A 24238-nucleotide genomic window follows, 5' to 3' on the forward strand; every position below is an offset into this window, starting at 1 on the left:
ACTTTGAGTTTGAGATCATTGATCATTAATGGTTAATCGGATTATTTTTCCAGTCTTACAAGTTTCATAGAGTTCTATATGGTGTTCTTTTTTCCATCGATGTATATATGTATAGGTATTGTAATTAGTCATATTTCTCGACTAAAAGTAAAAAAACTGATAATGATAAACATCTACTTCGAGAGAACTTAATTGATCGCTAAAAGATCGCATGGAGAGTTCTAAATTAATTTTCTTTTAATATTTTAAGTTCGGTTTTAAATTCGAACTAATGCATATATCTATATTTTTCTTTTCTTTGATTTCTTATTTTTATACCTATTTTCTGTGACTCGACAATATTATACGTGTTTCTTATTCTTACTACATTTAGTTTATTATTTGCTTCCTCATAGAAGAAGCTTTATTTTCGTAAATTCGTATACGAACCGATTGATTGCGTATAAAGTTGGCTCTAATCAACCAAATTTTATATAAAATAGGGGTAGAAGAAACTAAAGAAAAGATTGTTTTTTGAGTTTTTGATGTCAATATGTTCAGAGTGTTTTAAAACATATTGCTTTTTTATCATTTTTTTCGCTTATATACTATAACTCAAGAACTAATCAACCAAATTTTTTGTAATAGTATAACAGATATTAGTCGCAATAAAGCTTATTTTGCTTTAAACTTATACTATGGGAGCTCTTCGTGATTTTTCGTGTTTTTTCCCTTCTTTTCCAACTTATCGATCTATCACCATCATTCTCCGTCTCTCTTGTCTGTACTTCTCGTAAGACGGGTTTCCCCCTTTATCCGCAGAAGTTAGGCGCCAGTACTTACGGGCCGTTAAGCTGCAGACAGCATAAATAAATACGCGAATTCGGTTAGCCGGAAATTACGGCGAACGCCGGAGAAAGGAAGGAGACGCGGAAAAATTCCGGAAAAGGGTGAGCGCTGGGCAAACGAATTCTCGAGGGAGCGTGTGGTTTGTGCAGAAAAAAAGTCACGCGACTCTTGTGCGTTTAACGACACCAAAAGTAATTAATATAATAGCTATAAAACAACGTATCTAAAACGTTAAAAATAAATGTTTTAGTATCAGCAGATTTATCTGTTTTCGGTGCCAGAGAAAAAGACAAAGTTGATCCTTGTTGGTGAAAATTTTAAGACAACAAATTATATGTTTTGATTATTGTAGCGTAGACAAATTTTAAATATAGTATAAGTGTCATGGAAAAAAAATCACGTATTTAATCACGTTAAAGCTTTCTAATCACGAGGTTAATACGAGTTCCGTCCGTAATGCATCATGACCTTGCGTGATGTAAATGCATCTGCAGCGGAATGCAGTCGCGATTCTCATATTGCGCGGGACAGCCGCGATATTAGACGACGGACGGTGTAAATAAAATGACGATCTGCGAGATCGATGGCACTAGACGGGCGCGGGTGGGCCAGTTCCAATGAATGCGTTCGATTGAATTTCAGTTCTCACTTACGCAATATATAGATTGATACGCGCGGTACTCGACCGGGCGTTCATCTGCAATTTCACCGAAACGGAAGCCGAATGAGCGAGCTAGCGTTGCCAATGCGCATCGGTCAGATTCTATAAACACTCTGTTCTCTCGACACTCCTCTCGTGATTTCCCTCGGCGAGGTAGTTCGAACGTGTTGCACAAGCGCGAATCGGTCTTCCGGGTACGATGCAGGAGCAGATCGGAATGATTCTTAAAAGCTTAATCGCTGATAAATCAAAGATAAATGAAAGACCAAGACTTTATCTTCACGAAATATTGTAATTTTTCTTTTGATTTGATTTGATCAAAAGAAAGTAATAAATAAAATATTATTTGTATTGTGCTTTATGAAAATGTCGTAATTTAATATGAAATAATAACAAATTACTCTCTTTGGCTATTAAGCAATACTCATCCAGTGTTATTCTATATATGAATTAAAAATGTGTGGTATATAATAATTGTATCTCCCTAAATTTGATGATCGAATGAATATTAATAAGAACGTCGGCTTTCCCGATCCAATTTCACGTTTTATCTCAGCGTGTGAAGTATGAGAGGGACGTGGGATTTTTTCGTGAAATACGCAACGCACACGCAGAACAGAAGCAATTTTTCGTGTGCGTGAATGGTGGCAAAAGCGCTCTTGCAGCTTCATCAGAACTTCCGTACGTGTCTCGAGTTCGCGACTCTCTTTTCGCCGTTCTTCCAACCCTTTCTGCGATTCGGTCAGTTCTTCCCTGCCATATAAACGTGACTAACGACCAAGAAAAGGGCATGGCGTTGTCGAGGACACGCGAGAGCGGGATTTTGATATCGCCGCGACAGAAAAGCATCGTCCATTATATGTGCATGAATGTTACAAATGATAAGATGTATCCTCGAGCTCTATATTGTATTTTTAACAATATGTTATGAATAAATTCATTGAGAACACAAAGTGGTAACCGAGACGAGGTAATCCAACATCAAGTAGCTTCGAATAATCGAATAGTCTCGAATAAGAAAATAAATTTTTTGCTGAAAAACATGTAATTTTAATAGTGGAGAAATAAATAAAAATTAACAACTTATTTAGTTTTTATTAAGTGATTTTGTGTCTTGAACGCACACATTACTTGACTTTTATATACATTTGTGTAGAGGAAGTTGAAATATAATAATAACATATAGTCTCAAGTCTGAAAAAACGTGGGAAAAGATACTTTGGTGAGAAGTAATTTTTGAACATTACTATATGTAATATTAGCTAATTGGCACTAAAAATTTTGCACTATTTAATTTAAATATATTATAATATCACTTATTTTATAAAATAATATATTTTATAATATCGTCCAGGGCACTTTCCCGTAGTGGCGGCGATAACAGACAAAACTTAGTCTTTTTTAATAAAATCATTAATAATTTTTTTTTTCAAATCGAATCTTAAAAAATGTACTAGAAATTATTAGTCACGTTCAGAAGAAAGTGCAAAAGTGTATTACGTGCGAGTTATGCAGTTATTGTTAATTTTTTGCATTTGTTCGGAGGAAGTTTTTTTACTGGTGAGTTTTTTTTTTATTTCGCAACGAGTATCGCGGCGACACTTGCGCACGTTCATGGCACAGCTGTATAAACGAATGTGCGATATAAATATCATCGTAATAAAGAAATGAAGAAATGAGGGTGGATGTTTAGGGCTGACGCGGGTGGTGCGGCGAGAAGGTGGAGTTTAAGAATAAGTCTTGACACCGTCGTAGAAAGTGCAAGGTTATATAGATCATAGCCGGCGACAGACAGACGGATCCATCATGGATGGATGGATGGATGGATAGCGGGCTGGTTGGATGGATGGGTACACGGTCGGAGGCTGGTCTCATAAAATATGCAGGCTGCAATCACGTCTCTTGAATGGAAAAGAGCGCGGACGAGGCTGAAAAAAGTAAAAAGGGCGAAGGGGGCGACGGTGCATAGCTGGTTCGGGGGTGGGATGATGGCGTCGTCAGAAGCGGAGGACGAAAAGGGGACGAGAGGACGCGCATCTATATACGAAGTGCAAGACCCGCAATACTGCTGAAGCTGCGAGTCCATAGCCGGATTCGCTGTGCTTGCGTTAGCAAAAAATGTTCATAACTAGCCAATCCCACTGTGTCGCATTGTGTCGACGGCTGCATTCCGTGAATTTGTGTGTGCGTACGTACGTGTTTGTGTGTGTGTGTTCGCGCGCGTTGGATAAGTACACCCTTGGCTTATATATACGTGATACGTATTTTGGTCAAAGTCTCTTGACATCCGCGGGCACTTTACTGGTTTAAAAGTTGCGATATACCGATGGATTCTGATAAAAAGGGAAAACATGCAGGAAAGTTTCGTTCTAGTCATCGGACGTTAAAAAGTGGAGAAAAATAGTCGGGGATATTGCTCCTCTATCGACCACATGATAAATGGATAATTTTATCGGAGGACATACAGAGAGAGCGTTGACTGTGATTTTATGCCATAACTTTGAAATCTGAAATCTCGAAATAATTCTAATATCATTATATGACTATAGCTTGAAAGTTGAAAAAAATATTTCATATTATGAATAATGTTTGTATTCGAAATGTACTGACTACTGCGTATACATTACTTATGAAAGGACTGCATTATCCAGGAAGCGTAGCGCAAAATTTCAACTATTGGTGAGAGTTCAAAGGGTCAATCAACTCGATAATCCCCATGCTTTGAATTTGAAAGAAACCATTTAAATTGTAAATATCTGACCCAGATTCCCGCCGAGCGTGTGAGATGCTTTATAGAATCCCTACGGTCCCTTCACCCGGATTAAAATTCATTGATTGGCTGATGTATTCGCAAAATATCACCGCCGCCGCGCCGTAATAAAGGATCCAAAATCTTCAATCATCGCCCAAAGATCAGCATAATCAAATTTTATTATTGTATTATTTTTTCACGTTATTTATTCGGGTTATTTTAAAATTCATATATAGTTACATCATTGCATTACATCTATGCATCTCTGATTTTTTTTTCCAAATGGTGACGACCATATTGCCAAGATTTTTTTTTATGAAATATGAAAAAGCGCGTTAATTACGCGTGCAATTGTAAAATCGCCGAAGCTAAAATTGCATATTACATGCTTTGCGTTCCATCACGCTTCTTGAATTTTGCATCGCGCGCCCATGTACACATCAGTACAATTTTCACTACAAGCCCCAAAAACTATTTGCGTGACGTGTTTAGCGTCGGGAAGCAGCATCCCTTAAAAGGCAGGGATGGTTCTGGAGGATCCGGGAAGTATGGTCGAAAGGGATTCAACCGGGGAAAAGCGTATAGGCTGGGCTGGAGTGGCACCCACTTCTCGCTGAGATATGCATGAGCTGGCTGAAGTTACGCTACAACTACGCTGCTTACATAATATAAACTCCCGCGAGGGGTCATCCTCGGCTGAGGCACCCAGACAAACCCAGTCGTAGGTGCCGTCAGACGGGGCGGCTCGACGATCACGAAGATGGGAATAAGCCATTTGATTCTTTATGCGCGATATTTTGCCGAGGATTCTCGCGATGCGGCGATTGTCGCGTTGTTGCGTTTAACATTTAATCAGATCGGATATTCGATAGTTGTTAAGAATATTAAAACATAAATACGTCAGTCTAAGGATCTTGAATTGCTCAGATTAGAATCTTAACACCAGTGATATTCCTTTCTTTCCTGTATCTCTATCACTTTTATTTTTGGCACGTTACAATCATTTTCAACGAATTTTTATTTTTATTTTAATATATGTTATATATTTTTATATAGTTTATATTTATAAATCTTTTATAAATATTTTTATTTTTAGCCATGGAAAATTAAGAAAAAAACTAAAGATTAGTGAAAAATGGAGGAAAGAAATAATTCTTTCTGCTTTTGCCTCTATTTCACGTTCAATTTTCTCTTTGTTGCGTTATCAACGTTCAGCATATCCCTTGTCCGCGTTTCGCGGGTCCAGAACGTGCCGCACAAAATTGCCGAAACACATTGATGCAGATTAAAGGACATTTATGACGGTAATAAAGTGCACGCCTTGTACATGTCTGCGAACTAAACTGCCGATAGTCCCGCGCAGTTACGACCGGCCGTCGGCGACGGCGGCGGCGCGGCGACGGTAACGATGAGTTCTCGAGGGGTAAGTTGCCCCGAATGATGGGCAACTTTTGCCCTTTCTCCGACGGTATACACCGAGGATTTCCGACGGTTCGTTAAGTTCATATGTACACACCGTAAACACGCCACCGCCCAACTTATATGCTCCACCGGAGTGCTTCCTTCCTCCATCACGGCGATGCGGCGACGCGGCGTCACGCTCTTATCCGTCTTCCTATCGTGGCAACTCTCGCGGCAAATATTTATTACCGCGCTGCGAGGCGCATGTCCCGTGACGTGAGACGCGAGGGATTCCCCGGTCAATATCGAATATTAATACCTCAATTACGATATATGATGTGCGACGCAACGCGATTGTTGTATCGCGACAGGATCGGCTCTAATAATGCCGTTATATCTCGCGTTAATGGACCGTTAATGCATCTTTGAGCCTGTGCTTTCGATCATATAAATTTATAATGCGTAGAATAATAATATTGGCCGTTGGAACTGTGTAGACAATCGAGGAACATAATTGGTGCGGAAAATTGAACCTTTACAAAATTATTTATCTTATATATATATATATATATAGATATATAATTACATATTTTATTAAAATAACAGGGAACTGGCATGTTTGATCGATATATAAAAATAATATAATTTTTATTGTGTGAAGTCAGAGAGAGAAAATAGCGAGAACCTTAATTTGCTTTATTTTTTTTTTTTTAATATTCTTGAGATTTTCTATGCCGTACATGTATCTAACGGGGAGAGATACTGAGAATTACATAACGTGATATATACGATTCGTAATCTCGTAACTGTAAATTACAATTATTACCGCTACCGCTGGGCACAAATTATGGAGATACCATTACGTATTTGCGTTTATTACTCGTCCCGCTATGCTCGTGCACGGTTGTCCGGCATTGCAGCATACCATTAATGAAAGCGATTCATGCTTTTAAGGTCGCGCTCGATAAACCGTCAGTTTGTTATCGCCAAAGTCTCAAAATATTGTATTGTTATTGCATATAAGAGTTTCCTAAACGGTTTTTTATAAAATTTTATAAAATATATTTTACGAGATGACAAATTACGTATATACACAGTAAAAAATTTTGTGTTAAATTTAATACATTTTACATTCCCAATTTATCCATAATATTATATTAATTATATTATAATTCATTTATAATATAACTTTATGTTAATTTAACGGAAGCTAAATGTGTAAATAAATAATACAAGTAATAGATGAAAAATTAACATAAAATTGTAACACATGGACGATATCTGGAAGCAAAGTTTATGTTAAATTAACATATTTATAATGTTAAATTTAATTAAAATAAAATGTTACTTTTACATTAAATGTTATTTTTTTTCTTTTCTTTTACAGAAATATGTCGATTGAACAAATAAAAACTCTTATAGGAAAGTAACATAACTTTGTTTATTTTAACATATAAAATATATGTCAAAGAATTCGTGCACTTACATGTAAATTGTGTTATTCTAACTCTTAGAAACGATGAATATTAACTTAATGTAGAAAGGTCAAAATAATACAATAACAATATATTACATTGACACAAGTGTATGTTAAAAATTTAACACACAAATTTCTTCACGGGTAGAGATTTCAACACAACTACAAAATGTTTTTTTACCGTGTAGCAAATCTGCGACGGCATATCCTAAAACGAAATTAAGATTTAGTTTCTTACATATATTTCATTGTCTCCGTATTGAGATTGTTATGCAAAATATAACGTTGCACCCTCTGCTTCCAGGTCGGGCGGTTGATGCCTGATGGCGCGGGCTGGAACGCAACGCTGGAGAAATCCTGCTCCAGAGTAAGTAGACTCTCTTGATTCGCGGTGGGAATAAGCATGCGGCGCGTTATATTATACATAACCGACCGCGTACGGTACCGCAATGGTTCTCAAACTGAGAAGATTTGAGACGAACGCGCGGCCGAAAAAACGCGCTAGGAAATAAAAAGGCTATAGATTCAAGGCGGGGAAAGAGAGAAATAAAATGCACGTTACGCGCAAAAAGTATCGTTTATTTCGAAGCCACCCTCGCGCCGTTTCACACTTGGCCGTTCCACTCTCATTTCGCGTCTTTGCCCTGGGTGGATCCTTTGTGCCGAGATTTTGCGAAACACCCCGCCGGCAAAAAAGGCGCTGTCGTATTTCTAAACTGCTGACAAACAAACGACACTCGATTTTTGCGATTGCGACGCGATCTGGAAACTTCGCCGGACTGGCGCCACTTCTCGCTGAGAGAGCTCGACAGGAATGGGGAGAGCGGTGCGGTAGAACTTCTCGCCGCGTCCACCGATGAATTTGAATAAAGTCGAGGGGAATACACCGACTCGAAGTTTTCTGAAGCCTGCTTCGCTCCTTGAAATCGATGTCCGTGAGCTCCGTTCTCGGGATCTTTCCTCCGACCTTTTTTTTCCCCCGCGAAGATGAAAGCCACCGTGAACCGCGCAGATGGACTCGACGAGCATAATGGAAACGTAACTTTTCTGCTCTTAAATCGAAGATTTATTAATCGAACGGGAAAACTCGATAATTCTAAAGGGAATGTCAGTGTTTTGCCAGGAATGCATTCTTAGTTCCACCACGTGGAATGACATTTTTTTTAAGCTTTGCTTTAATTACTTTCGGTTAGGTTAGGTTAAATTAGGTTACATTACGTTAGGTTATTACAACTTTCGGTATGAGAGCTAATGCCATCGATTACATAACGAACCGAAACGTTCCAGTTAGCGTTAATAAACGCGACGCAGATTGAGAATTATCTAATTCGAATGTATACGCAGATGCGATATCGCGTCGCGTAACGTAATCAACTGCGAGTTAAACTTTAATGGGCAAAATCTGCCCGGAATAACATCCACGCGGCGATTCTCCTTCGACGTCTCGTTAAAGCGAAGAGCACAACGTGTAGACAGAAGAATAATTTCGCTTTGCTTGTTACGCGAAATGACGACGGGGTCGTGGGGGCCGTATTCCGCGGTCGATTCAGTTTTGTACGTGTAATCGAGACTCTCTTTGCGACCGGTTTCCGCGAAGGATCAGAAGATTGCCTCGGTTCGTGCCGAAGAAACCGACGTATATATCCGCGATGCTGCCCGCTGCCCGCGCCGCGCCAAATATGCCGGTCTTCAGGCACGATAGGGTAGACCGGAACCACGGAGCCCCGATATCTTTGATCAAACGACGCTCCTCGATTGGATGCTCCGGCGTGATTCCGATGATGAATAATTAAGAAGCGAGCTCTGAGAAATTTTGCTGTGCCAGTGCTATTTCATCAAGATCGCCAAGCGGTATCGAGCGTTAAATTTCTTTCAGTCGCGATATCGAAATCGTATAATACGACCTCGTGAAATCGTGTGCGATGTCTCAAGTGCGTTAATAATTTCGTTTAAAACATTGCATTTTTCTGGAGAAAACCAGAGGGTAATATATACGTACACAGTTGTCGCTTGCGAAATTCAATCGCCTTCGCTTCTCATGTAAATCTCAAAATCATATTTCTGTCACTTTTCCTTTCCACTTCGAGATTGAATGGCAAAAACGCACCGGAATAAAAACCGTATCGTATATAGCCTCTTACCGGTTCACCCTCCGCAGTTTTGCCGTCTCTCGGCTCGGAATGTAAATCGCCCGAGACTTAAAAGGGTCAGAGACGAGCGCCAGGCGAAAGGGTTGATTTCGAACACGCGCTACTTTTTTGCCGCCGTTCGTGTCGCGCATGGAAAAGTTTCTTTTGTTAGACTCGTTCCTTGCGACGTTCAAACCAACGAAAGAGAGCAAATAAAGTCCTGAAAGGTATACAACCGGGATTTTAATATTTTATAGACAGAATTTAGTTGCTGCAAAAACAACTTAATTCCTCTTCCAATATTGACATACATGTGTATGTGACGTCTCAGAATCATCGACTGTAATCTTGATCTTTTATTTAGCATCGAGTCGATTGTTCCTTAATTAAAATGTCAAGGCATCCCTGGAGTTTTTTTAATTAGAAACGATCGTGAATAAAAGGTTTTCCGCGAATTATTATTCATCTGTACTTGCACTTGTCACATAAAAATGTCGAACTAACGTATCGACGTTCGATTTCATATCGACGTCGCGTTTTAAGACCGCGACACGACGATCTCGTTCCGTTCACGTTCGTTCTTTTTCCTCGCCAGTTTCTCTTTTGTATTGTTCCGATTACAGAGGATAGAGGCTACTTGGATGTCTCGTTAGTCGATCGCTTTGTAAAACGAGCGACTCGAAGGAAAGAACGACCGGAGACAGACGGATTTTCTTTCTTCTGGCGACACCGATTAATGCGATCCACGAGCCGGATTAATTGTCATTGCTCCCGCGTAGCATAGCACAGGAATATCGTACGTAGACCAATTAAATACTTACAGAGCTTTCAGCGGCTTGACAATCAATCGCAGATTCGGATTCAAACTGAATAACGTGTTTAGGGATTCTGGCTGTTTCTCTACGGTATACGGTCAGTTCGCAACCATCGGCCGCGAGTCTTTTCACGTCCGTTCAGTTTCCCGCTGTTCGCTCCGTGATGCCGTCCACTGATAAAAAGCTCTCTGACGATGTATAACTCCCGCGCGAGCCGGACCGGACGGCGCCGAAGATGCGCTCTCTAAAAGATTGACTCCGGCGCGGCGCGTGCGGGATTACGAGGTATTACGAGAGACGCGCTTTGCGTCGGGCGCGCGAAAATCTGACGCTTTTCACTCCCGGATTCCTTTTCCAAGATTTTTCCTATCGTTATATATCATTCGTAACTTTTACGCGTTAAGAGACGTGGAGCTGACTGTGAATTTCCTGACGAGAGGATTCTCGATGTTTAGTGCACATAAGGCAATATTATCTTTTTTATGTCGTTGTATTGGCGCAGATAATTAATATTTTAGTTATCTACATTAAATTTTATCACAAAAGTGATACTTATTTAGTGATATGATGACTAATATCACTAATTTTTTTACCTTTTTGACGATTATTACTGATTTTTCTACCTTTATACGATACGTACCAAATGGATAACACTTTAAATTTAGTATCGATACTCCGATGCAGTTGTTGGAATATTCTAATTTGATCTCATCTCTGATGTATAGGTAAAGCGTGAAATCGTCAAAGTTAACTTGCATGACTAACTTAAGTACGACAATCGTAATTGTGCTTTCGACCCACTTCGTCACAATGATGTATAAAGTAAGAATCACACGATCTCTCGAATACGAAGAAATGATTGCTGAGAATTGTTGAAGGAAGAATAACGTGAAAAATGTCTCCCCGCATTTTTCCACGTTCACGCTATTTACGCTCGCTATGAAAGACAGAACCATTATATACAGCCGAATGAGGAGGCCTGGAATTTCGAAAGTAGAACGAGTAATTACAATTATTCGTAGCAATTAATTGTAATTGTTCTTCTGTGTGTCTTGCACGCGACCGAAATCTTCTCGACTCGATAATAATTGTGCCCTCGCGAATAGGATTGTCTGTCATTTACTATAGCTATATAATAACAAGAAACTTTCCCATCATTAATCTGAAATGTCTTTAAGATAAAGTCCGACCATCCAAAATGAATAAGTTTGTAGTTTTCGATGCTTAAGTCATTTCATTCGTTGATTAAATCTCGTTGATTAAATCATTCAGTAAGCGCGTAAATGAGGTTGCATATACGTAAGCTGGAGTTCCCCTTTCAGCACTCATGATGGAGAAACTTGGATAATAGGCTCGCACATGGGAGACGCGGCGCTACGCGATATTACACAATGTAACGTGACGTAATGGCGGCCGACCGATGGCCGGTATCTCAATGACGGATCGTTAACAGCTGATCGTAACGACCGGCGAAGCATTACCTGCGGATTCTACCTGCAATTTCACGCTTTACGCACCCGCGGCACACACCATCCTCCCGAGATTGTCGGCAATGGATCGCCGATATTGTGATGTTTCTCTAGCGTGTGTATTAGAATTGCCGGCCTTTCGCCGCCAAACCGATCTGTTATCGGCGTCATCTTTCCGCGGCTCTGACCACGTGAGTGGCAGAAATTTCCGAACTTCTTCCGCGTCGGTCATTAAGGATGATAATAAACGCGGAATGACTTGTCAAGAGGTGGTACGAACATCACGATTAGGAATGAGATCAAGTTCAATATGTACTTAAAAATTCAAGTTATAAATCCAATAATCAAGTTTTATTTTCTAGGATTCGAGTAATATCCATAAGAAATAATATTTCATACTTTACACTTCCGAAGTATAATCAAGCCTATAACTAGTTAATTTCGAATTTTTAAATAAATACCAGAAGGATTAGAAATGTACTTTCTATGTAGTTTCTATCGTAGAGAACCAAATCTTTTACGAGTAGTGCTCGGACTCTAAGAATAAAATTAGTTCAAAGAATGTAATAATTTTAAGTAAGTATAGTTATTTTATAAAATCATATTTTTTAATATATTTAATTTCAAAGATTGATAATCTAATATTTGTAATTATCGAAAATAGGTAATATATTAAAATAATTGTCACTTTATAAAAACGTTTTGATTCGAAGGAACGTAAAATTTCTAGTAAGATACTCATAAAAGATTTAAAATTATTTGATCCAAGTTCGAGTTCACTTAAAAGTAATACTTTTTTTTTGTACTCACAGAGAGTTCGAACCAATTTTGTCCAGGTTCAAATTAACCTGAAAGTACTGTTTGTATTTTTCAAAGTAATCAGAGAGTAATTTCCCGAGGTAATAGACAGTTCGAAACTACACCAACAGATTCGAACCTACTTGCGAGATACTTAATCCCATCGCGCTAATCACGATTGATAGTGAGTGATAAGGTAATTCAGAAATTAATTCCAATATTATGGTAAAATTATTCCCTTTATTGCCAGAATGTTTTCCCGTAGTTAATTTAACTGATCAAATATTTTTTGTTAAACAGTTATCATAATTTTTGTCATTGTGTTATGCTATATGGAAGATTTATTCACATATAAAATCACTTCACATAGATCCATTTTGTCTGATTTTATATTTCGAGTGAAAATTTCAGATAAGAGAAAATTTCACTTCAGCCATTTTCTATATTACGACGATAAATACTAATTACCACGAAAATGAAATATTATGCTTTATTTAAGAAACTTGCCGACGAAGTAACGAAATATATGGCGTTGAAGTAAAAGACCTTAAATCAGCGTTGAGAGAGATATTATTTTATATTATCGTAAGTTCTTCAAAAGTTGGCAGTGTAGATCGTCGCGTCAGAGACAATCGAATGTAGATAGGCGATAATGTATTTCCGTGCGATAAACTGGTGCGATAACCGTCATTCCGACATATGCCGAAAACCGATCGATTGGCACCGCGAACACCGAAATTGAACGTGAACGCACGACGGAAGCGGGGCGCAGCCATTGCGTGATCGGCCGTGTCAAACCGAACGGAACCCACGGTACTAATTAGAAATTAGGTTAACGGCCGGAAATTGCAAAATGTATCGGAGGCGAATACGCGACAACTGTCGGATCGATTCGCCGTCGCGTCGCGCGGATTCCAGGCGCTCGCTATATTCGCTTGTCGATTTTGCTCGCAAGACTGTCGAGTTCACACATTCCGGAAGTCGAAGCTTAGCAGATGTTATTTGCCATTTCGCGCTCAGGCAAATAAATCGGATGGCCGATGAATTGTCTTCTTATGAATAAGGATGCTATTAGAACAAAGTGTGTGGCATCCATTAATTTTAATTTAAAATTAATGTGTGATGCTCTTAAAGTTTGGCCACATATTTCTGAAACATCCCATACATAACGTATTTATTTAATAACATTTCTTAATATCTCATCAAAGCTACTCCATTTTCAATATTAAACGTATCTCTGGAAAGTCCTCCTTTTTGTAAAGGATGCACCAGGATAATTTCATTATAACGTATCGCGCCAAAATCTGAGTTGGCTCCGACAACGACGATTTGAAATTATGTGACCAAAGATGGTTTTTACCGTGGAAATTGTGGGAGATTAATTAATAGCTTTGTAGTCAACGATGCAAACTGCCTCACGTCCGACACGCGAGAGGAATCTTTCGCGGCGGGGACCGAGTGACAATATGAAATTGCTCTACTCATTACCGGGATTGGCTTCATTGATGTTCGAAAGATCTTCGTTCGGTTAACGTTAACTGGAAGTGACTTTCCCGGGTTTCACCGCTTTCGCTTTACGAGAAGCGGAAAAATCGCGCATCAAAACTAAAATGTCGATAGATTAATTAATCCTTTTTTGAATTATTCACGAATCTCTCGCGGTAAATTTAATCATTGAATCTTTTTCACTCGTGTTGATTATTGGCAGATTTAAATCTAATTAAAGCGTTAATTGTAACTTTTGCAAAACGGAAGAGAAATAAATATTCTGTAATGAAAAGCGACATTACTAACAATCGTATATTAATAGTTATATTAATGTTAATAATACTCTTATTTTAAGAATACACGTAATTTTGTAATTTGAATTTTTATATAAATCTGTGCAAACGTTTCCATTCGATCTCATATGCTCTATAGTAAGCGTTGAAATTTCGAAGAATATCGCTCTTAATCCTACATTACTCGCGTGAGGTGTAAAATACCAGGGTTGGCCGGAAAAGTCCAGTAGGTGGAAAAAGCCATGGTAAATTCCGGTTTTCACCGTCCCGGACTTTATTCAAAATGGAATAAACTGGCAAAAATTAAAAAATGACTAATATATAACACTCAAACATATTTATATAACTTTATGCAAATATCATATTTTTATTTTAACATTAATAAATCATATTATAATCATACAATAATTACTACAGTTTAAGAAAAACGAAATATCAATATTATATAATAAATTACGAAGAAATCCGCAATATTCTTTATTGTGTTATTTAATAAAATATGTATTAGGCATTTTATCAGTCGAGATATATTGCATATTTTACTTTAAAGATTAGAGGTTAAATCAGTGTACAATATGCACCGGCTTTAACACGCACCAGAGCGCACTGAGTACATCCAATCGAATTCGCTATAAAACTATATATAGGACGCCTCGGAGACTGCCTGTGAATTAGAGAGAGAATATTAATAAAAAGTTTTTATTTATTTTATCATTTTAATTTAATACAGTAGAAAAAAATTAGTTTTTGCAAGTTTTTTCCGGAAAATATTTTACCACTGGCATGGACTTTATCCAAAAAATGTATAGAATTTTGCCGATCCTATAAAATACACTTCAGCCTTAGAAATCTATTAAATTTACAGAGTAAAATATTTTTAGCGATTGAACGCTGCACAAATTGTTTCACAATTAAAGATATAAACTTTTGCACTGATTATCTTTATCTGGGAGATATATGGAATATTACCAACTTTTATTTAATTAAAAATCATCGAAAGGGACAATGAAAATTAAGATATAAATAGTGTTAGGGCGTAAAATACACTCCATCAACTCCATGCGAGTAATTACATTTAAAGCAACCACGCGAGTAATGTAAGGTTAATAATCTTTCTACGTAATAATAAAAATAACATCTGAAAGTTTATCTAGTCGAGTTGTACATTTTCTACGTTTTATTGACTCGACGAATGAACATAAAACTTAACGAACTATACGGTAACGGAAGGAAGTAATTGCAAAATTGATTCTCGGGCATCGATCGACGTGCAATACGTGGAAATTCTTATTTATCAAGTGACCCGTAATCGATGGTCTCTCCGTTAAACTCTCGCGGCACCAGGGTGCACATCGGAGAAATCAAGCGCGCCCAACTAGTCAGGCGGATGATCAATCGCCTGGAACGTATCAGCTCCATGTTACCGCGTGTACCGAGTGGTGGATACACGAAGTAACGGACCGTTCAAAGATCAATGCTGATCGATGACGCGAGCAGGCGTACACCCGGTATGCACAAATAATGCTGAAAGACACGCGTTGTATATGTACGACGACATGAGGTGTTCCATTAATATTTCGAACGCGGGGAACAAATGGCAATACCGTAATTGATGTCTTGAAACTAATGAGTTTATAATTATAAATGGGCTGTGGAAGCGATGTAAATTACGCTCCTCCATTTTGTGAGACAAGCTTGATTTTGACAATATAACTTCAATGCAAAAAATCGTTTTACTCCTTTACAAAGAAAAATATTTCAATTATGTAGGGACATGTTTGTATCTCGAAATGTTATTTTTACTGGCTTTTACGTTGCTATTCGAATCGACACAATACTACACGGTTCGAATATTGCTCTCGAATTCCCTCAGGGTAATCTGCAATTACATAGAACATAGAAAAGAGTTCAGCGTGGCTCGTCTTTCACGTTGGTGTTTGCAGCGGCAGAATTATAAAAAAAATTTAGTGTACCCGCTTACGGATAACCGGGTATGAATGTTATTTCGAAGGAAAGGAAGCGTATCAAGAAGAGCAGACGTCTGGCGAAGCCTCAAGGAACATATTTTCATTCTCTTGGAAAATACTCTTCTGACATTCTGTCTCGCTCCACATCTTTACCGGTACATCAAATGCGTCGCGACATCGATGCATTGAAATTAAGATAAAAAATCGAGAATTTAACGAGCATTTTATAAAAAATATTTTTTACTTAAATCTCTAATTTATAAATAGCGAGGTTACGCGAAATAATAGAAAATTTAATTTTAACATTTTATTCCTTTTCCGGAGAAAACTATATTTTCCAGAAGTTGAAACACTGCCCTTTTCTCCTTACATTTCACCATATTACCCTTTTACCGGCAGTTTACCAGCGATTCAATAAATTAACCGCGATTCGGATAGTTGAGGTGTCGGGGGTGCGAGTTAATTTCTAGCAAACAGAGCGGCCGGGTCGCTTAATCCGTTAATTAGACTCGTAATCTCGGAATCAGTCTGTTGCCTACGGCGTCTGCGAAAATTCTCAAGATCCTGTCGGCGAAACGAGAGAGAGACAGAGGGTTTCTCGCCGAGGGATATACCGGGTGGAAGGGTCGTCGGCAGTTTGCTCATCCACTCGAGCCCTTGTTATTGGATCTGTTACTGGATAGAGTTTCGTTCCTTCCACCTACCTCGCAAAACACTCTTCCGCTTCATTCGATGGACGAACGTCAGTCGAGTTTTACGATTTGCACACTCTGCTGCTATACATATAATAAATTTTTCAAGGAAACAGATTACTGTCCGGTGGTAGATTTGCTGGGCTTAATAAAACGTGGTTATCGCTCGTAAAAAAAAATCTGTTATATAATAGATTTCTGTGTTCATCAACACTCTTTTTCGATCGCATTACACATTTTTTGCGTGATATTTAATATCACAAATTCCAACGAACAGTATTTTATCTGCTGCAATTAGTATACGTTATTCAGACAATAAAAACCTGCACGTCACGAATTATACGTATCAATTATATACCACATTTTTTTCTACTATATTTCAGAGAGATTGCTGGATCGAGCGTCAAATATAGGATGGAATTAAATTTCAAAGGGCAATTTTGTCTGATATTTAGATCCTGCGAATTAAATGTCACGCGTTGCAAAGAGTACAAGGATCTTCATCCGCTTGTTCGTATATTTATTACGCTGTTTTAAGTATTCATCTCAGCTTCGTGGCCCGTTAAACTTGATTTGCAATTTCAACGTTGGATTAAAGTCTTCCTCGCCTCGCCGGATAGTATAACGGAAAGATATACTCTCCTAAGATCCTTGTTGCACCCCTTGTAAAACAATACCCTTGCGTCTGTGGAAAAGAAGACGAGTTATCTGTTATTGCAACAGTAAATTCTATATTAATTGAAAACTTAATTAGTACCTTTTTCATATTTCATATTTAAATTACGCAATTTAGCAGAAATCAATGTATTTTTCGAAGTAACAGGGAGAGTAATATATGTATACAATATATATTAGAAATTAATTGTGGATTAAAAAAAGAAAAAGTTAGACGGTCAATTTATATATTTTTTTAGAAACAAGAACGCTATCTCTATCGTTTTTTGCTCTGTTTTGTATCGGCGCTTAATATGTCTCATCTTTATTTAAAAGTAGATAACGAAGGAACGGCCAATTGGAAGTGATAAAAGTTTTATCGGATTTTCGAGGGTGGGTGGGGGGGTGATAAGTGATGTCGGAGTAAATCCCGTTAATTCCGCTTTGCAATTTCGATCGGGAATTAAAGTCATTCTCGTTTGAGAGGCCGAGGTATCGACGATAAATTTGTTCTCTGTCGGGGCTTTCGTTATTGAAGCTCAAGTGGCGACGCTATGTTCCTCGTCGCAACTGTCAGAGTCTTCGCTAACTACGATCTCTCGACGATTATTAGTTTAGTTACGGTCCCGTCGAGAGCTACGGAAGTAAAATTCTGGCACAGTGGCGACATGCGGCAATCGCGCCGCGATACATATACAATATCGTGGGTTCCCGGGAGGGAAAAATTAATCCGATATCGTTAATTGAGACTCATATTCGTCGTTGTTACGTTGAACGGAACTTTTGTATATGATATTTGATTTGTCGGAACAAAAAAGCATATACTTTTTGTCGCACGAAATAGTGAAAAATTCGAAACGGAGGGTAGCTTTCGGGCGAGTTTTCGGGCTTATATCGAGCGAGAATTTTCCGCGCGACAAACCAGCGGCGTTGCTGTTTGCCAGACGCAATACCGCGATGTTCCGTTACAAAGGATTATTTTATAGCGAGATTGTTCCGCGGCGGTTTTGCGGTTCCGGCTTTCGAGGGAATGGGAGGATCGCTCGACGGCGCGCGGCAAACTTGCGTCTTTACGCTCGTCCCTCGCGAGCAGGAGTTTCATTCTTTTTCGTTACGTATAACAAGGTCTTTTTATTATACCAATCTTTGTTTAACGAGTCTTGTTACGTAATGTTAAACCGATATTTTGGTTAATTCCATGGATCAGTCTCGTTCATCCTTGATATGGAATCTGCGTTGCTATTAGGTATCTTATACTATACTCGTTACAATATCCGTGACCCTATTGTGTCTAATAGGTGATCAATATCCGTTATTGTGCATCATATATCATTCATAGTATAGATTTCAGCAAATTTTACGTCAAGTATATATAATCCGCGGTCTATTTAACGATTTAATCGTGTACGGGTTATGACAGTGATTGCCACTATCCGGTGTACAACCACGCAATAACTCTCCGTGTTAACAACGAATGCGTTATATTTGTATAATGACCACGCTTGTATATCGCATGCCGCAAATTACTCAGGCAAATTCGCGCGTGTACAAATTTCACGTGTACATCGCGGGACAATGGTGTAACAATATTTTTTCGCTCTTAATAATATAATACATCGATTTATGAAGATCATTCATAATTTGTGAGAACCCAACCCAATGGTTCCTTCGTATAATCGTTATTTAAGCATCTTTGACAGAAATATGTAAATAAATAATATATAAGGAGAAATAAAGCACACACAAGTGGTGCCAATTTTAGATCCAGATAACGTGAGGACGCAATTTCCGAGAATTGACGATCATATATGTGAAAAAATGAGGCAGTTCTCGGAAGAAAGTCGGAACGAGAAATCGAGATGCGAGAGTGAACGTGATACTTGGGGAGAGACTGTGACGCTTCTGGAGTTAGCGAAAGGACGAGCGAGTGCTCCGATGTAAAGTTAAACTGTTATAGACCATTAAAATATTAGACTAATAGAGGCGTGTGCGTAACGCGAAAGATTTTTTGTTATTTTAATAAAGACTTTTCTATTTCATTTCTTAAATTTTTCTTATATGATGTGATTTGTCGGATTAAGGTTTACAAAATCGAGCTTGTAGCTTGTAGCTTGAAAGAAAATCATTAGCAAGCGAGGATTCAAAGAACGTGTTACGTAAACGGCGAAACATTGTGATACATGAGAGTCTAGTCCTAGTCCGTGAAAAACAAATTATCCGACTAACGGCGCATAATAAACTGCTTTGTTTGCTGCGCATGAACGCCCGAAGCCGGGCCGAATTAAAGCGATAAGCGAAGTTTTCCGACGTAAAAGTGGAAGATCTCGTATCCAAAGTGGAGCTTACTCTCGGAATGCCTCGTCGTCCTTCGTCCTTCTCGCTTTCTCTCCTCGATCCACGAGCATCGAAGTTTCATTTATCGTCGTCGTTCCCCCACCCCTCCCCTCCCCTCCCCCCGGTTACGTGCTCCCCGCGGAACAATCCAATTTACGATCGATCAAACTTTACGACACTTTCGCGATTCTTAGAGGGGTGTCGTTCGTCCGACTCTGTATATGTGCGTATTACTGGAGAGGACGCGCGCGTATCTGCCGCGAACACCTCGTATGCCATAAAATATTGTGCGATCTGTACTTGGCAACGACGGTGACGACGACGACGATGACGACATATACGCGCTATCGCGCGAATTCGTTGCATGTCCGACATTGAGAAGTAAGGTCTGCCAAATGCGGTCTCTTCTCCGTTGGCAGCCGTACCACGGAAATTTTCCTCGGGCTAAATCCCAACCATAGGTGAAATAAATGAGCGAACATCTCGAATGTTTATTTCCTGCGATAAAGCGTTTGATCGAATTAATGTCTGATTATCGAGACGTACATTATAGAATATAAGACATCCATATATAATGTCTTTACAGCTGTACATACTTAAAAGAATATCTTATAAAAGATAATTTTCAGATGACATGGCATTTTCAGAAAGAATGTCTTGAAGATACCTTTAAAACATTTTTAAATAAAATCTTAAGGATGTTTTTATAAAAAAACGTCTTTGAGACATCTTTTAGATACGCGTGTTGTCCGAAAATTATTTATACGCAGTACCTACCTATATTTCTTTTTCTTCGAATATATCTGTAATCTTATTGCGCTACTTTTTTTATTACCTCTCCTATTTTTATGCTTTTGAGTTAAAAGTTTGATTAACTTTTACTAATCAGATTTTGGTATAAAAGCTTTTCTAAGATATGTCTTTCGCGTTTGTCTCTTGTCAGTGTGACGAACACACGCCTTCCACACTCTCATTATATCTAATCTGTCTAACAATTCGGTAACGCGCACCGGCTGGCACCCTCGAGGCACAGCTGCGAAGGGCTCCCGTATAGTCGGTCAGGGTCCGAACATTTATGAGCACATGTCGAACGGACGTCTCACGTAACTTCGGTAATCCGCCGTCATAGGGTTTTGTCCGTGATTGGCCGCAATTTTCCGAAGCCGTCGCGCGTAGCATCCCGAAAAAAAGCGGCCGCTTCCAATCGGCGCACGCTTGAAAGGCTCGTAAACGTTACGTGCCGCAAACTGGTCGCGAAAAAGAGCCAGTTTTTCCGCGGACGTTCCCGTGCTGCCCAACGGCAGCAGGACAACGGTATACACACACCGATCCGCGGTCGTTACGCGAATGCGGAGCGGATAACATTCTCGCTTGCGCTTCGATTACGCGACCGCAATGGCAATATTCCCCGCGACCGGCGCGGGCGCGGCGCGACGCACAGTAGCCTCGTTATACCGTTCGCGTCTGTGTAAATTGCCGGCCGCCTCTGATATCTGCGTTAGGATCGCGCGCCGCGTCGTCACGATTTATAAAATGAAATTGCAGCGGCACGTGCAGCGAAAGCTATATGTACCCGCATACATGCGCGGACCCTCCTTCTCCGCAATCTCGCGAATTTGAATATAACGCGCTAAATGTCACCAGATGGACTAACCGCCACTGTTGTAAATATCTGTACTGTGCATATTCCGATTATTTAGCGATATCTTTAAAATTCCAAGTTCTATTTTAAATGTTTTAAAATACAAGCGTTTTAATATTAAAGAGCTTTGATTAAATGAGTTCTTAGAATACATATCTAATAATGCAAAATCTTTTTGACTAATCGCAAAATATTACTTTTGCTATTTATCATACCTGAGGCTTGATTAATTTTTTAGTTATTGAATATCATTATTATTAAATATATCATGGAGGCTTCGGGCGAAAATCAAAGTCAAGAAGCTGCAGTGGTCGGATTCCGGCGAGGACTTGGATAATATGTGCTGCGTGTGCTCAAAGATAACAGAATAGAGCTGACGAGAAACGTGCGAGCGTAGGGCACATAAGTGTGTGCGCTTTTCTTGTAATTATTTTCCGGCTTTCCATCATTGTGTTTTTAATTAATGTTTCCATTTTTCTATTAAAAAATAATTAATAAAATGTATCGTATTATTTTTCATGATCGGAATTATGAATTTTCATTTAAAATTTAGTCCGAGACTGGAGTGACGATTCCGTCCCGGCAATTTTGACATTTCAATTTTTGCACCTTTGTCGTTTTCACTCTATATCAGTTGAACAAAGCGACGTAGACCAAAAATGTCCGTATACATTTTGTAGCCAAGGGTTCACTCTTTACAACGGTATACCACATTTTACTAAAATTATTTGTTTTGTTGTTAAAAATCGGCACCGAAAAAATAGTGACGACTTCGTCCCGGTCTCCCCTAATCCGTCTTCGTAGGATCTTGGCTCATTAATAGTTTCATTCCTCGCTCACGATTCTGTTTCACGTTCTTTGACGACATTGCAAACCGGCGGAAGTCACGATGAAATCAACTATAGTTTCCTCTCGCACGCTCGCCTTTGATGCGCGTAACGAGACTGTGGTGCACCGCGACGTATTCTGGTGTCAAATGATAGTCCCTTTTAACGAAATTAGCTCTCTAGAAAGCGTCAAAAGTCACACCCGTTCCTACATTCCGCAAAATCGTATACTCTGCGATCGTAATAATTAAACGATTGTTGCGGTTTTGTCGCCACCGTCGTCGTTTATGTTGCCGTCCAAAACCGGACGAAATTTTCCGAAGCGGATTTGGAGATAAATTGTCGAGATAAATCGCTTTCGTCTCTAAAGCTGATCTAAATTAGGAAATCCAATAATTTGCAAGAACGAAATATAGATTTCTGGAAATAAATTAAGAATATATATATTTGATGTTCCCTTGATTGATCAGTTTGTCTAGATTTTTGCGGGCTTTCGCCAATCAATACTCAGAGACGAAACTCGCGTCAGATTTTCAAGATATCCATCTTGAGCGCGCCATCCGTGACAACGCCATAACTCAGTCTCCTTCGGATCGCCTAATTAACGAGCTCCTCGGGATCTTCGTGCCGGCCTCGGATGCCAGCCGCTCGAGGTCACACAGAGTGTCGAGGGACACAGTATAGTCGCCGCGTTGCGTTGCACCTCGCTATAAAAACGGCCGACGCGGACGGCGAAATCGCAATAAACAATGGACCATCCGCGGAGAACTGCGCACGGTTGCTCACTTAATTAGCATGCAACGTGCCCACTCCTCCGAGTTACCGAAGTAACCCGGAATGGAAGAGGAGCGACGTGCTAGGAGATCAGATCCGCGAGACTCTTAATACTAGAATGGCCGAAGCGTGATCCTGTGTGTGTAACGACGAACGTTCGAATCCTTTTTTCGAAGCTTTTCAAACGATTTAAATAAAACGTACAGATTCAAGCTGCTTTGAATGTCGTTCGAGAACGGAAACTCTTGGAAAGTCTTAAAAAACTTCTGAAAGTTGTTAGTGTCTTAGGACTATAGCTTCTTATATCAAGCTGAATATTTGTATGTATAATAATAATAATGTATATATCTGCTTATACTATAGTAAATTTAAATAGGGACAGCTAACATTTTTTTGCAGCGAGAACAAAAGGTTTTGCTACTATTGCTAAATTATAGTTCTCGCTGTAAAAAAATGTTAGGTGTTCCTAAATTTGCTACATTGCAGTAGTTAATTTTTTTTCCGTGGACATGTTTATCATAATAAATTGCCAAAAATGTAAATATTTTAACAAGGATAAATTGTGAGAGAAAAATGTTCGCCATTTGAAAAATTCTTGCCAGGTTTCATAGATTTATATCCATAATCCTAGGAAATTCATCATTTTTTGAAAGTCTTGAATTTGAGAAAATCTCATCTTAGAAATTCTTGAATATGTGAAATATTAAAAACTTTTTAATCAAAATTCTTATTTATCGTCTGAATACAAAATAGATGGCTCCTATGAACCTGGCACCCTCACCATTAAAAAAAAGTTTGGATATATGGCACAATTAAGTGCTAATTTATTGCTCTAGTACCGAATTTTGTGCTCCTATCCATTCGCAGGAAATATTTATATTAAACGACTCTTGTACGTGACACTATTATAATAGCATCGCCACAATCTCAATTGACCTTGTTAAGTTAAATAGTGAGCAATAAATTGGGACCAGGATATTTTAAGAGTACTAAATTCTAGCATCATTTTAATACCAAAATCGGCACAGCAACTAATTTGTTTAATGTAACTTGACTCTTCTATATCTTTGTGTGTTTTCGATTATTTTTAAAGTTGTTTCATGAATAATAAATTCCAAATTAGATATTTTACGAATATTTGATTGGATTCGAGAAATATTTTAATGTTATACCTGCATGGTTAACTTTTTATTTTTGACCGTTTTGCTCTTATGCAGTTACGGTAATCGATATCGGT

General features: G+C 38.8%; 1 protein-coding gene across 6 annotated transcripts in view; it reads left to right on the forward strand.

Moving 5' to 3' along the window:
* LOC139811628 (uncharacterized) overlaps positions 1–24238 on the forward strand; it is a 227368-nt gene that overhangs the window by 101148 nt on the left and 101982 nt on the right. For all 6 annotated transcript variants that reach the window (XM_071775935.1, XM_071775932.1, XM_071775938.1 and 3 more), the window contains exon 3: positions 7424–7486. In XM_071775935.1, the coding sequence (XP_071632036.1) occupies positions 7443–7486 (44 nt within the window). In that variant the 5' untranslated portion in view covers positions 7424–7442. The remainder of the gene's footprint in view (positions 1–7423; positions 7487–24238) is intronic.

Source organism: Temnothorax longispinosus, chromosome 4, assembly GCF_030848805.1.
Source record: "Temnothorax longispinosus isolate EJ_2023e chromosome 4, Tlon_JGU_v1, whole genome shotgun sequence".
In the NCBI taxonomy this organism is placed as follows: Eukaryota; Metazoa; Arthropoda; class Insecta; order Hymenoptera; family Formicidae; genus Temnothorax; species Temnothorax longispinosus.